This window comes from Plectropomus leopardus, chromosome 1, assembly GCF_026936395.1.
Source record: "Plectropomus leopardus strain MGB_pleo_1.0 chromosome 1, ASM2693639v1, whole genome shotgun sequence".
Taxonomy (NCBI): Eukaryota; Metazoa; Chordata; class Actinopteri; order Perciformes; family Serranidae; genus Plectropomus; species Plectropomus leopardus.
Window position 1 is genome coordinate 7,074,830 of NC_142176.1, and position 16,590 is coordinate 7,091,419.

The following is a 16,590-nucleotide window of genomic DNA, read 5'->3' on the forward strand; positions in this document are numbered from 1 at the left end:
CACCGCTACCGACTACCCTATCGGGACTCTCATGCTCCTTATATCACATTGTTACCAGCAGAGTTTCAACCTGATGCCGTACACATACCGCCACAAAAGGTGGCTTTTGGCGTCAGTATCTTACAACAGAAAGTCTGTCCAAAGTGAATGCAAATACTACAAAATGATATATCAGTCTCCTTATATGCTTCTTTGTATATTATAAAAAATGGATTTTCGTAGAAAATCATACTAAATGTTTTATGAGAATACATTGGAGTCTATGCATTGTTGTCCTTTGTTTGTTTTTTTAGTAAAGTAGACCTTTACCAGGTTACGAAACACAATATCCCCAGTTCAAGTCTTTCAAGGGACCTATGTCCCCTATGCCATTCCCCCTGTCTTTCTACTCTCATTTCCTGTCTTCTTTCAATAGTCCACTCTTTAAAAGAAATAAAATGCAGAGAAAAGATATTTACTCCTGTTTTTTTTGCATATACAGTATGTCCCAAATACATTTTTTCCATTTGTCCTTAGCATGGGAAGGTGTTTATGCCTGCCAATCAAAATGAAATTCAGTTTATGTGACGGTCATCTTTCTGTATTGATTCTTGAGCTGTATGACATGATCTGAATAATGTTCATTATTGACCTTTGTGTCTCCATCTCTCCATCACATTTTTAGGATTAATATTCTCATCCTTACTGGGGTCATTATCCAAAATGAGATCAAGTGTCTCGTCCACAGTTTGTCATTGATCATTGCGGCGCTACCACAGAATGCCATGTGAGCAAGATAAAGTGTTTTAGGAGGTGGGCTGGTGGTTTGATCCCAGGTGTTTTTGACATTGAACCCTGATTTGCTCCCACTGGTCAGCTGTGTGAATGTACATTATGTTTGTGGGTTAATGACGTTAACAGTCAGCAGTGTAGCATGAGCACAACATTCAGCCGGAGTAGATGAATTTAAGGACATACAGGAGACCCATTTAAACCAAATATAATCCAGCATTAAAAGTCATTCTGCCCTCCCTGGTGCCCATTCAAAACCTACAGCGCCCTCCCAGATGCAAACTAAAATATTACAAAGCCATTCTACTTAAAGATGGAAAAACCCAACTGGGACCAGCAAGGTCCAGCATGGACTCCCTTACATAGTAAGCTTTAAAAGGCTTTAAATGTTGCAGCATACCACTACTATCAGAGATAATTGAGAAGGTTGTCTCTGTTGGGCACTTCCCTCTCTGCTGACAATGATTGTGGGTTTTGACAACCACAGTTCATTAGTGAGTATTAGGAGGAAGCTCACACAAGAGACCACATTGTCAAAGAGGCGTAATAACTTCCTCATTACTGAAGGTATCAAATGAACTCGCAAAGCACCCAAAGGTCTTCGTTTCATTGTGCCCTTGTTATGTTCTCTGGGGTGGAACTCTTAATGAATGTATATGTATAGTGCACCTGACATCCACTTGGCAGGAGAGATTACTCTCTAAAGCTTTAAGACATATGATGAGCCTGACATAATGTAATAGGTGCAGAAACAATTATGGATATAGTTCAGCATTTCCCATGAAGGAAGAAGATACAGAGCTCATCTCTACATTTTGATGAAGTTCTTGCAAAATGATTCAGTCAATTACAAATATATATTATTCTGAATGTATCATTACCTTATGCCTGGGCCACAGTGCATGCATAAGTGGTGTGTGACGCAACCACGTCAAACTGCTGCGTCTTGTATTACCGGCACCAGACCCAGGGGTAATCTGGACTGGCGGGAAGAGTCCAGCAGGCTGGGAAGCACTGCGTAGCCAAATTATATGACTGGCCTGTCTGTGGATTGATAAAGAGGACCAAAATTAGTGTCTTTCTTATGCCAGAGCTTGTTTATTTCTAAAAATACAATTTAGTGTCCAGACCGCTCCATTCGAAAATTACGTTAAATCTTATAAATTGAAATAAATCAAATAAACGTACATGGATTCAAACTATTTAATGACTCAATGATTTAACTGATATTATGCATAAAAAAATGGCTCAACTCAACCAAAAAATAATATAACTCAAAACACACTTTCACTTGCTCTCACACTTACATCTTAATACATACAGTCCTACTGACAATCATTCAACACTAGTGTAAAATACACAAAACCACTGGTGGTATAATATTAAGTAGCGATGCTTATGTGAGCATGTGGCTACTCATACCTGTTAATGCAAGAGCGGAAAAAAACATTAAAAAAAAAACATTTAAAACCAGTTTCCTTTCCTTTTCGTAATAAACATCAACATAACACGTTTATATATTGTAAAAATAAAAGTTATTATTATGTTTTCTATTAAATTGATGTCGTGCACAATACTGTGTCCAGAATATGATGGTACTGATGCATTTTAGTAAATGAGCCATTAAAGAGTGGCAATTAAAAACCTAATTTGCATAGTCATACTTCATTATTGAAATTTTTTTTTAGTGCCGTTACCAATGGTGAAACACAGAGGTGTAAGGGTGATAGTGTAACTCTTTAATCAAACAAACATAAACCGACATGCAGGCTGGAGAAATTAGGCTCTTAGTGGATTAAAGTGATACAAGGTTTGTTTTCTTTCCAGGGTGATTTGTGCAAAACTTGACTCCAATCCATGTCTCACAATTGTCACATTTACTACACGGCTCAATGATTTTAAATAAATCAGTGTGAGAGTTGGGTGAGGCAGGCGAGGGAGACAGAGTGGATTGAGATGGAGACAGAACTGGGAGCTCTGACAATCCCAGATAACACAATAATTTAATTTTCTGTTCTCTAGTGCAGCACAGTGAATATTATTCATCTAAATGGAGTGAGCACCATTCACACTCGGGGAGGAATGAATAATGGTTTTCAGAATGCTAAAATATTTCTCAATAGTGGCTTTGTCTGTTAAGTACAGTAAAGTATTGCACCAAGATGAAGTAAGTGGTACAGTTGCTTCAGACTGATGCCAGCCTCCATCATCTTGCAGGCTTTTAGGCGGCTGGAGGTCTCTAAAATTATTGTACAACAATTGAGGTGGGAAAAAATTGGGGATATTCAGCCGAAGCCAGTTTATTGAGATTGTGCTGAAGTCAAAGTGGAAAAATTAGTCTAAAATAATTGAAAACAACATAATGCAAGTGGCTCATGTGGTACAGGCGTGTTTCTAATTAGGCCTGGTTTCTCAGGGTGGGTGGGTGGGGGGTGTTGGGAGTGCAGATTGCACCCAAACACAGGTGAAAATCTAGCCAATTTGATCAAGTTTCGAGGGTTAATAAAATTACCAACACTACAAGTACAGTACTGTCATGAATTGGCGAATCATGAAATTACCAAAACGTCAGAATAGGTCATGCTGGTAGATGACAGACAGACAGACAGACAGACATAACATCAATCATAGCTGCATACTCTTGATATTGTGCATAATGGCTTTTAGTCATGACCAACATGTTCTCATCCCGAGACGGCACATACTGCAGCTTTGCTGTGTACTGTGGTCAATATCTGCGTCTGCTCCTTAAGCTCCGGGATGCTGCTAGAGTGATGTCAAAGAATACACATGGTCGGATGATGCCGCACTTGGTTATGTTTAGGCAACAACAGTACATGGCAACCAACGCTGAAACGTTAACAAATGCACATGCTGGCACTGATAGTAAGGATTAGGCAACAAAGTCACAGAGGGTTAGAATTAGGGGAAGGAGGCACATGGTAAGGTGTAGACATTCACATTCAGACGAGAAGTGAACACCCAGACTCCTGCATAAAAGTCCAGGTTTATTTGACCCATCCACCACCCCTCCAGCCCATCCAATGGGAGCCATCATGCTCCTTAAATTACATTGTTACTTGCAACACTGATGCTGTCTGTCAGCTTTTTTGCGCATGTGACAGGCTATGTCAGCTGGTTCTCCATACACACACAAACGGTGCCTTTTGGTGTCGCACTCTTACACCGAAAGTACTAACAAAGCAGAACTATTGTATGAGTTTGAAAACAGAACGGGCTGTCATGACTCACTGGGACAACTGGATCCACGATAAATGTCACACCTTTTCCTTATGTGACAAGTCAAGAGAGCCGCACTAAGACCTGTACTTTAAAGTACAGAGGTATATTTGAAAAATGTAGCTTTTTCTATATGTCTTGGATTTTTGTCCACAAATGAAACCGACAAATAAACATTAAGCGGCTCTTTAGGTTACTGAAAATTAAGATTTTCAGAAACTCAATTTTCAGGGACAGACAGGAACTGAGTTTTTGGCTTGAGATGCCAGTGTGTACTGTTATTTCCTTTGTGAGGTGTCACAAATGAGGCAATATTTCATGAAATGGCTGATATAATGTGTTGCTGTAACCTTGCACATAAATGTGCACGTGTGTTTTCATTATATTGAGGAACAGAGGTGTCAGAGTGCACTATGGGGGTCACCACTCCAGGTAGCCTTCCTGTAATAGCTTTTTTTCAGGCTTTCCATAGGTCTTCTTCCTTATTGCAAGGCTTTAGGTTACTATTATATTGTCAGTCTAGCATTCTTTTAAAAGTGTTTCAGAAGTATTGTGTATTTTAATTTGGATGGAGATTTATGTTATAACAGTTCTTGTGTATATGGGAAGTTTTTGAGAACCCAGTTTTCAAAAATACTCGTTTGTGAAAAAAAATACACAAATTTGGTAACCTTTTGTAACCAACACATTTAATAGGCCTCTCTCACATGTTTAACTTGTCATGAGAAAAGCACAGGTGTTGTGAACAACACTAACAAGTCCTCTGTTGAATCAGGTGCTCAGGTGAAAGTGACCGTGGGCCAGCATGTAGGATACAAGGACTCTGTAATAAAAGCAACTAAATGGATTTCAGCAATCCTAATTTTATCATCCAACACCTGTGTTGCTCTTGCATTGTGAAATGTTAAAATGCCTTCTGTGAAAAAGGTCAATCTATGCCCTGCCCATGTGTCTCTGTGCAGGGCCTTTAAGTGAGAGGATGCTACCAAGCTTTTTCAGCATACTAAAACTTAACATTTGAACTAGTTTGTCAATAAACTAATGACAGCAAAGAAACATACTGGCTGATAAACAAGAAAAAATACTTTACAGTGTACTAGAAAACCTGCAAAGAACATTATTAGCAGACATACTGGCAGAAAAATATTGTTGCAATTTGTCAGCCATCAAGCACAATTTACACTAAAAACACCTCAAATAATATACAATACAATCCAGCAAGACAAATGCAAAGCTGTAGTCCAGGTAAAAAGTGCATGTGCTAAAGTGGATGTGTGCATATCAAAGTCATTAGTTAGTGATGAGTGTATGTTTAAGTCCTGAGTTCAAGATGAGGGGCAGGTGGGGGGCTTGAGCTCATATGTGGTTGGTGCAGATGGCTGCATACGTTAAAATCAAAGTAATAGTGCCTTCACATGTGCCTCTGAAACATTCTGAAACCCGTCCAAAGGGAAATTTTGATGATGCCAGAGTTGTGACGTTTTAGGGCAGCAATATGGCGTAAAGCATGGAAGAAGTGTCAACAACTGATGGTAAAAAATTCTGTATTTTGTTATTTTGTTCCTAGTAGCTATCTATTACTTTTCAAAGTTGCACATTTTAGTATATGCATCTATTAGCTGTAGCAAGCAAGCATACTTTTAACTACAAAGCATGCCAGGCGAGTTAACTGACATTGATAACAATGTCGTTTTATAACACGAGTTGCCAACTTGACGTCATAAATGCATTTAAACGTGGCAGGCAAAAGTCAATGTTTGTTCAATGGTAAGAGACTTTTTTTTTTATTTAATTACGCATTACATATCAATATTTGATCACGTCATATGGTATTAATGCTAGATGCTGTCCATGTAAAGTGACCTAGATTAAAAATAAAAATATAATATATAAAATATCATAATTATATATAAAAATATGAATAAACTGGAAACAGGTATCAACCTCTTGTTTAAACGCTCTGAGCATTAAAATGTAACCCATCTTCCTTGTAGCTTCCATGCTGTTCCCAATTTACGACCTCAAAGCACATGAACACAACAAAGATGGAAGAACGACTTACAAATTTGGACACTAAGACCTTTTGACATCACATGAATGCAGCCTGACAGAATTTTTAAACATGTAACACATCTGGTGTGGAAAACATATCCCAAACTGTATTGCTTATATTTGTCACATTACCATCTCCCTTAAAAACTTCCCTGCAACTCCCCCTAGTCAGTACAGTGTGTGCTCTCCTCAGCTGCTCTCACTGCTGTTTCTGACACAGCCCTCACAGCCAAACTCACACATGAATGCCTGTTTCACCTCCTCTTACACTTCCTAAGGTACAAATCCTTAGCATCCATCTTCCACAGTGTGCAGGCTATAGGCCTCCAACTCCGTCGGTCTGCCTCTGTTTGAAGACTCTGGGTTAGGAACGATTTTTCATTGACATGCTTCATCTACCACATCCGCCCATCGCACTGTGAGCTCCACAAAATCCGTGATTTGCTGCGCCTCTGAGCATAGCTTCACCTTTAAACTGCATTTTTATTTTATTTTTCTTTATCTTTTATTGCAAGATTAAAAAATACATCTCACTGCATTTTATAATGCTACATCTGTGTACCTGTTTGAAGTGGTTATCTGTTTTGCACTGAATGTTACAGAAAGTGTGTGTGAAAGTTGGTGAGAAAGTACTGCATTATCTGTTGAGGTGTACTAACACAGTTGGAGAGAAGGGAGCAGACAGAAATACTCAAGTTGATACATTAGAGCATTTTGTGGTGAAGTGCTTCTGTTTCTAATAAGGCCAAACAAGGAGAAAATTCTGTACAACGCACCTTAATTTTCCATTTTTGATTTTAATCTATCATTATTTTTGGCAGAGGCTATTTGCACCGTGACCCGGCCCTGGATAAGTGGATGAAAATGGATGGATGGATGGATGGATGGATATTTGCACCCAGGTGTCCATGGCCTACAATGCTATTCACACTCAAGAGTAAATTGCTAATGTGACTATTTACACCCAAGTGTATATTCATAGGCACCCTGGCAATGTTATAATATGACTTACACAATTAGATATTCTGCTAAAGTTTATGTACACATTGTGCATTGAGCAGCTTTATGCATCCTAAAAACTGAAAATAATAAGTCAGCAAAGTCTAAAAATGGTAAAATACCACTGACTTACACAGAGCTTAAACCCAGGGTTCCTATTTGAACGTCCTGTGGTTGACCCATTTATCCACCTTTTTCCTCATGGACTGTGTTGGTCTTTATACTAAGTCAGCTGACCCTCTGGAAGTACTTTTTAAAGTTGTTGTTTTGTTTTTTTTCCTGGTAAAGTTTCCACCACAAAGTTTACCACTTTCTGCAACATTTCTCACCAAGTTGCTCACTGCATTTTCCACCATGTTTTTGAAAAAGCACCAATTTGTTCAGGTTTAAAAGATTTAAATACTTGTGAAAGACATCTGAAAGCAGCACAAGAAAAGTGATGTTGCTTTGGGTTTCACTGGGTTAGAATTTGATTCTATGGAATGTGTTTATTATTTAACAAAAACTATGGTGGTAAAAAGCAGAAATTTACCTGAACAATACAAAAAAAATGTTTCATTCATTTTTACCAAAGTGTTCTTGTTGCAAAACTCATACTTTATGTTTTTAACCATTGCTTGTATCATTATCTTGGGAACCAGACAAATCTGCGAGCTTGTGTTGCATTTTCTCTGATAGATTGTTCTAATCCCTATTACTTTAGAACAACCTCCAGCCTGTTTTCAGGAACACATTTTAGTGTACTGTTTAGCTGTAATTTGAGAAAAATTGTGACCATTTTGGTCCTTCTTGAAAACAGATCAAGGACTGCCCAAACTTGTTACTCAGCTACGTCAAACATTTTGTTGCTCTGATTGATTATAAGTCTATCCAGCTGTGTTCTGGGGGATTTTGGTATCTGCCCGTTGATAACACCCCATGGAAATCGAGAATAAAGTAGCAGGGCAAAGTATGACTTCCTCTTATGTGAAAGGGTTCCTAGTGACGTCAGTCCCACAGAGAGTCAGTCTTCAACTATATGCTGCTTTCAATCACATTTGATTGTGTTGGTTTGCTGGTCTGTTCTCCCAGTGAACAGTCGCTCTCAGTGCACAAGTCTATTACAATCACACTATTCAGATGCAAAGGTGCTCTGCATTTCGAAATAATAGAAATTGGAAGCACAAGCACTGCTGAAAGGCAAGGCGCTGTTAAGTACCTTTTCAGTTATTGTGTTCTTTCAGAGTTTCACTCAATGACAGTCAAGAGGTGACTGTGAAGCATTTTCAACTGCTTCCTGGCACCTGACCTTCGGCTGTGGCAGACCATACTCCCACTCTGAATTTGACCCCTTCACAGCCTCTTAATGGAGACCATCCAACAGTTAATCCTTAAGCCAAGTCTCCTGTCAAAACAGAGCAAAAGGAAGCAGGAGTAGATCTGATCCAACAGGTTCTCACCCAAATCTTCACATATTGCAGTAATGTTTTAGGTATCCTTCTGAGTCTGCTCTTTACATTCTGAGATGGCGCTACGGTGATGCCAACAAATGCACATGGTGGGGTGACGCTGCATGGGGTTATGCTTAGACAACAACAGTACAGCAACCAATGCCGTTATGTCAACAAACACACATGCTGGCAGGAATGGTTGGTATCAGAGAAAGGAGGCACAAGGTGTAGAAACAAATCTGACATTCAAACAGGAAGCAAACACCAGACTCTCACATCAAAGTCCCGGTTTGTTGGATCCATTCACCCCCCCCCACCCTATGCTCCTTGTATTTCACTGTTACCAGCAGCGTTTCAACCTGATGCCGTCCTGCCACGGTGCTGCCTGTGCACATTAGCAGCAGTTACAATAAAAATGCGACCTGTTCTGTTCGGCCACGTTCTAACCTTAAGCCATCTCGTGGCGTTTCATACGCACATAAAAAGGTGCCTTTTGGTATTGCGCCCTTACACCAAAACCACTGACAAAGCAGCGCAATTTTACGAGTTTTGAATCAAAACTGCTGTCAAATCATGACTGACTCAGCACACTGTAGATGTTGCAATATAACATGCATACAGTTAAACATATATAATATTTTCTTGAATATTTAGAGGGCTTTTTGTTAATTTACCATGTTTTTGAATTTGTTTTTGTGCATCTAGATGGGCATAAAATAGGCTGAAAATGTATTAAAAAGCAAACATTACATTCTGAACCCTATATTTATTTTCATTTTTTAATTGTTTTCCAAAAAGTCTTCATTCTTCAGATCAGAAGCTGACATTTAAGTAAAAGAACAAAACCACACACACTCTGGACAGTTGATAGGCAGATCTAAACAAACAGGCAGCATGTTATTGTTGCAGTGTTTTATTACTAAAGTCATGAATAATTTAAACCCTCCTACGCAGTCGCTGTACTTTATGTTGTGTAAAAAAATGTGGATATATGGATTTGCAAATTTGTGTTGTGCAAAAGGTTAACTAATGTCAAGAAAAGTTTTCAGATGAGGATGTTATTGTTGTTGAAGAACCCAAAAGAAAGGTAAATTAAACAAAATAATGTTTTGTTAGTTTTTGCAGAACAGAGGCCTAAAGGGAAAAAAGTTTTCAGGGAGCTGTTTAGAGCATACAGCCTGGCTGTCAATATGGTTGTGTTTGAGCTAGCAGCTACACAGCAGCAGCTTACGATGCTAACAGCGCGAACAGAACGAACAACAGCAACAGCGCTGACGGAGCCAATGGTGTTGAGGTCGGAAGAACCAGAGGGTGGGTGCTATGCTTCCGCCTCAGCGTCAACAGCCACATATGAGCATTAAAGAGTGGCGGGAATTAGCTAGCAGAGAAAACAGAGAAAAGAAAATAACCTGGAAATTGTTTCTTAAGGAGAGAGAGAGAGAGGATAACAAAAACAGGGAAAAATATCCATCAACCTAAATTTATACTTATACTTATTATTATTTGTTTAATATTATTATTATTATTATTATTATTATTATTATTATTATTATTAACTATTTTATCCAATTTTTTTTTTGTATAAATCTTGTCTGGTTTTTGTTGAGCACTTTGTTAAGTTGTTAGGCTCTGAAATACACCATTTCTTTGGTACCAGATTCCTCACCCCCTGCCTTTGTGTGTTTCCCGCCTGTGTGATTACCCACTCTGATTAGTTTCACCTGTCCCTTGTTACCCGGCCTCCCTCGTGTATGTAGTCTGTGTGATCCTCTTTGTCTGTGCCAGTTCGTCCTCACTGTTCCTAGAAACGGTACAACCATTATTTTCCGGAAAGTTTCCCCAGAGTTTTTTGACTATTCTTCTGCACCTTTGACTAAGATCTTACTTTGCGTTTTTGGATACCCTTTCCCGTACTTTTGGCCTGATAACTGTGCACTGAACTCTGCCTTGTTCACTAAAGACTATCATTCTGATTCCTCGTCTGTGAGTCATGCATTTGAGTCCTTTCTCTGTTGGTGGCCAGTGTCTGATAAATAGAAGCTTTTATTTTTAAACATCCAAAGTTTGGCTCAATGTTACCTACTGCAGACTCGACAACAAAGTGGATACAAACTGTTATATTATCAGCTTTTATAAATCAACTGATACAAATATGTATTTAACATCCCATCAGGAGGTTACAGCTGCAGATCTGGTAACTTTTAGTTTCTATGGGAGAAGCTACTGCAGAAATCTTCATGCAGGTGCTGCTGCGGACAGTGTCTGATTGTCAGACTTTAATCCATCTGGACAGGTACAGCTGCTGCAGTGCATAGCCTCCATGCTTCACTGTGCAGGGAACTTTTTTGGATAAAAATGTAACATTTATTATGGATCTATGAAAGCCATCATGACTGGTGTCCTTCAGGTGTAAAGGAGGAAATAGTTTGACATTTTACAGAGCTGCAAAGTCTGCAGGAGGAGACTGAGGAGGTAATGCTGGTTTGTTTTACCAAAAACAACAACGTTCTCCCTCCTAACCTCAACCAAAAAAACACAAATTGTTTTATTTTTGCAATCATGATTCATAAACAATTTGGAAGGCAGTGATAAATGATGCATTGCAGAAAAGAGACATCAGATTAGAAATACTTAAGTATTGTTTCAGCGTTCTCATTCCTAACTCACCAAACCGCACCGCGTGGTGAGTGATTTCCAAGTCAGACACTGACGCCAGGGAACCCTTTCATGGCAGTATAGTAGGTTGCTGCTCAGCCAGACAGCACGAATGTTGAGCCAAACCATGATGTTTTTTCTTGTCATAATAAAGTGTTTGTGTTGCACAATGAGTTTAATGTAAGTATGAGATATTTTACTGACCTCATGAGTTCTTTTTTTTTGTTTGTTTGTTTTTTTAAATAGACTGTCTAACAATCAGAAACCATCCTGGAACATTAACAACAAACGCATAAGAATATGTAGTGCATAATATGTAGATATGAATGGCACAGACCAAGCGGCGATACATGATAAGTTGAAAATGTTTTGGCTGTTTTGGAGGGCAATTAAAGATTCAGTATTTTGTTGTTCAGTTTGGAGGACTAGCTGTTTTTTTGCCTCACGACATTAACGGTATGTGGTAGACTACACTGCACAAATAACAGAATCAAAACTTACATTGATCTTTATTTGCTCTTTTGTTTTAGGCTATTTTAAACATGAAAGGGACACCTCAGATGTAAGCAGCAACAAGTACTTGAACTTGTTCAAGTAAAGGTCAGTCACTTTCCTGCCTTTACCACTCTTTCATCAGTTTTTCTAATGTTGTGATGGTCAAGTATAAAAGTGTGTTGCCTCACAAATTCTCAATCATTGAAATAAATTATCTTAATTGTATCAACTAAAGTGATAATACCTTTTGAATGCTCTTGTAACCAGTACACCTACGACCAACCCTAGGGCTACCACCACTACCACTACCACCACCACCACCACTACCACTACCACTACTACTACTACTACTATTACTACTACTACTACTTCATCTAACACTATAGTATAGTTCAGTATAATACAGTCAACTAGATTCCTATACCACCAATAACACTCAGTGTCATACACAGTAGGCATATGGTCAATATCTATACTCCAGCCCACAGATTTGCTTGTTTGCTGGCAGCAGATCTCTTAGTATTCCAAACATGCGGGTGGTGACTGGTCTTATTAACAATGAAGCCCACAGGTCTTACACTAGCAGGATTTCTGCACAAGTCCTTTATCACCTGTTGAGAGTTACTGCGCGTGGGTGCTGAGAAATAAACAGAAATATATGCCTACCTGCTGCTAAGCCCCGGTGGCCATCATCACACTGACAGAATAAAACATCACGTCAGACATGAGCACAGGAGGGGGTAGGGACTCTGAAAGTACCACAAAACCATGTGATCGTAGAACCAGATATGGTGTTTCAGAATATATTAGTGATTAACCATGCTATGCAGAGTATAGTGTGTTTACAAAATAAAAACATACTGAAAGTCATGCTTTAGCTGACCTAAGATTTTGGCACTACGGACCAACTGTTCAGCACTCTGCCTTCCGCTTTTTAGTATCAGTGAGATACCGGCCCTTCTAACAGACTCATGCGTGGGACAACATGTGATAAAACATTTACTGTTAGAGAAGCTTAGGTTCATTTCATAAATGTATTTAGGTCTTTTGGCACACACATGTTGTTCCCTGTTGCTAAGCAACCCCAGGTTGTGTTCCACCAGCTCATTCTGGCAATAGACTGAATCCCAATGTTTATTTACAATAATTTAAGAGTAGAAAAAAAATCCCCATGCCACGTACATAAAATGAAAGGCTGCCTCAATTGGTTAGTTTATAGCCATCTAAAAACAGCCCACCTAAAGAAATCTTTCAATTTAAGTGCATGCTATATTTAGATTACCTTCGTGCTTTACCCTGCTGTCATACAGCCCTTTTTAACTGAAGCCGTTATCTCAAAGCCACCAGACTCTATTGACAAAAACAGTTATTTTAAAGTCTACTGCTGCTTCACCGCTGCTGTCTCAACAATGCTGTTAACGTGTTACGTTTAGGCCACCAGATGGTTTCAGCCTCTAACATGGCTGGATGGAACCTGTTACGGCAGCATGATATGATGACACTGCTGGATGGTATTAGATTAAAATGCTGCTGTTTGCTTCCTCTGTGAATGTAGAGCCAAACCATGATGTTTTTCTCCAAACCCAACCACATGTTTGTGATGCTCCAGGAAATAAACGTACATACAAGGTGTTTTGCCAATGTTGTAGGATTATTTGGAAAAAGACTGTCTGCATCTAACAAGCAGTAACTGTACATTTACTGTGGAAATGGAAGTTTGTTTTGAAAAGACACATGCATTTAGCAGGTGTAATTTGACACAGTGTCCCAGAACATTGACAACAAACACAAACCTAGCGCATACTATGTGAACAGCGCTAACCAAGCAGCAATATTTAAAAAGTTGGGGTAAGAATGTGTTGGTTTTCATCACTGTACTGTTGCTGCTTTAATTTGTTACCGCTTGTTTGACACCAATGTTAAAGGCAGTTTGTAAAAAGACCATACCTCTGCCATAATCATATCAGGGACAAAAACATTGAAATTCATCCTAATTACTTGCTTACAACAAGCACAGAACACAACTGTGAACAGTTTGGTTAATTAAATGTACACAAAGCAGAGTGATAGCTCAAGTAGTTATGCAGTAGTATTACGCAGTGTCAAGTGTGTGGGAAGAACTAAATGTATTATAATAAAAGACAAACTCACAGAAACAGCTCATGAACAGATACAAGAGAAGATGAATGTGAAAAATGTGGGAAACTTCTTAATTGAGCCAGTTTTAGCTGACAGCAGAGGTATGAGTAGCTGCAGTAATTATGAACAAAGGACTGCCACGAGCTGCCTCTTCAGCAGACAACTTCACTTTGCTGATTGTGCAGTATAATGAAGGTGGACTGAAAGCTGCAAACTGTATGCCAAGCAGGTGACCATTTCTTGTTCAGTCGCAGTAGCAAATGTGTAATTAGATGACTTCTACAGTTTTAACACAAGCTGATGAAACCATTGAGAGGAATAGTGGTGAAAAACAAGTGAAATCCAAAACCTACATGCTTGCAGTATCTAGTTGTCATTTGATCAAATGTGCTTGTTTTGCTCAAGCATTTTCAAACTGAACAAAAACTTAAAACTCAAGACTTTTGGGCTCCCATTTTTCACAGGTTTAAGTTTTTCTTAAGATAATCCATCCACTTGTCCAACTGTTGTCCATGAACTGTTGTTTATTTCACTACCAGCCATCTCCAAGTCATTTCTTGGGCTTAACTCAAATCAGAATTATGTCAGTCGAAACGGATTTGGCAGTTCAATACAAATATTAAACGACTGGTTTTGTCTTCAATATAAATTTGAAGTTTGAATGGTGCTCAGAGGGTGACAGCAGCATTTATAATACAGTAAACAAGCTAAGGGCACTAACGACGGGTCATAAATGCGCAGCAACATCTTTACCGACACTGAATATCACACAAACGCCTGAGACTATGGTGTTTAAACTTGCTGTGAGCTTTAATTTCACTACTTCTAAGCAGAAGAGCAGTCTCTCTCTCGTGCTGTGCCAAGTATCTCCTCAGTGCTGCAGCTGCTTAAATCAAAAGGTAGCATGAAAGTCAAGAGCACTCACTCCACAGCAAAATTTTCAGACCAAAACATTACCAAAATTACACTACACAGCACACTGACAAGCAAAAAAAAACCAAAACACTACTCAACTTGAAACAATCTCAGTCAACCAAGGGGTCTCTGGTTGATGATTTAAATCTCAGACTTTAAAAAAGCAGCTGTCGTCATTTCTGTAAATATGGCAGTAGATCCAATCAGCCTCACAACTACAAACCATGAGTGACCATACCAGCTCAGAACCATACAAATAGCTGATGCAACAGTTGGTTTGCAAAGCCAAGGCATTATGGCACAAACCATCAGAAACCATCTCAGGGAAGCTCACCTGCATGCTAGTCGTCCTCACCAGGGGCTTGATTTGACAGCAGTTCATCATCATAACCGCCTTGAGTGGGCAAGGGCTCACAGTTGATGGCATCTGGCACTTTGAAGAAGTGGGCTCGCATGAGCTACAGACAACAAACACACCTGTGTTATACTGATGGCAGTATGAAGCTACAGCAACAAGATCCTGAGACCTAATATGATGTCATGATAATGCATGGCCCCATGTTGCAAGGATCTGTGCACAACTGACCTATCGCTAACCCCCGACCCTTAGCTCACTTGGACAAATAGTGAGTGCCTCTGCTAACAATGGCTGCTGTCAGAGTCAAAGATATATCCAAAGATGCTATACAGAACTGTTGAGGACAGAGGCTCCTTATTTCACACAGAAGCCATCACACGGGTCGTCACTATGCAGCGGTGTTAGCATTAGCTAGCCTTTGATTTCTTTGTAATGTTAACGTTAAGTTAACATTACTGGTTTTCAGTTGAGTGCGCTTTAACGACAGCCCTTTCTATAGTAAACACTGATGTCCGTTTGTCAAAGAACAAAAATACTTAGTTGAATAGATGACATGATGAGCTAATGTTATGAAGCTAAAGCTGGCGATAACATTAGCGGCTATTAGCTAACGTCACCTAGCAAAGTTTGCTAAAGGGTGACGTTATTCACGATGTTGCGAACAAAGCTACTGTATAAAGTTATATACTTATCACTATGTTGCCTTACCTTATAACAAATGTAGACATCCTTGTTTTTCTTCTTTACGTGCCACACAGCTTTATCCAAATGAGACACTTCGCTCTGTTTATACGATGTTTAGGAAACGGGACAAAATACGATCCACCCTCTAGCCTCTCAGGACACCTCGTATCAGTGTTGTATTTACCCTATGCACATCCTTTGGCCATTCTCTACGTTATAACTGCATAAATTCAAATAAAACCGCATTTTCTGATGCTTTTCTACAGAGATCTACAAGCAGGATGTCCAAGTGCATTTTGTAGCTGAATGAAACGTGATTGGCTCGTGGTGTTTGGGGGCGGGGCTTAGCAACAGTCAAGCACTCTTGAAAAGGGAGAAGTGCTGACTACAGATTTGCTTATTTACAGATTTTAACAATTTTGGGACCAAAATTTGACAGAATGTTATCTATTGATTGCATAAAGGAGTCTTAGATCTTTATCTTAACCCTTTGAAACCTGGCATGACATCACTTTTCTTTGCTGATTTTAGACGCCTTTCACAAGTATTTAAATATTTGAAATCTGAGAAAACAGGTGGGATTTCTGTCAAAAATGTGGAAAAAAGGAAATAAGGAACTTGATGAGAATTTTTCCACAAATTGGAAGAAATTTCTAGAATTAGAAACTTATTTTTAAGAACTTTTACCCTTTTTTTTGCTGCTCGTCACCTTCTTCCCATGCGTTTGAAAGAAAATCAAGCTAATTCGCTCATGTTTCAATGGGTTAAACCTGTGAAAAATGGGTGCAAAAACACAATGTTCTTGGATATTTACATCTTTGCAGCATCCAGCAGCTTCTGAAAAAAGAAGAA

The 16,590-nt window shown here is 39.1% G+C and overlaps 1 protein-coding gene across 3 annotated transcripts in view; it reads right to left on the bottom strand.

Moving 5' to 3' along the window:
* LOC148190349 (uncharacterized) overlaps positions 1–16,022 on the bottom strand; it is a 77,935-nt gene extending 61,913 nt beyond the window's left edge. For 2 of the 3 annotated variants that reach the window (XM_088081815.1, XM_088081808.1), the window contains exons 1-2: positions 15,763–16,022; positions 15,031–15,154 (exon numbers count right to left, since the gene is read on the bottom strand). In XM_088081815.1, coding sequence (XP_087937941.1) covers positions 15,031–15,154; positions 15,763–15,782 — 144 coding nt within the window. In that variant the 5' untranslated portion in view covers positions 15,783–16,022. Of the gene's footprint in view, positions 1–1,652; positions 1,816–15,030; positions 15,155–15,762 lie in introns of all 3 variants that reach the window. The other variant, XR_015777402.1, reaches the window with a different exon arrangement.
* Positions 16,023–16,590: the final 568 nt, after the last annotated feature.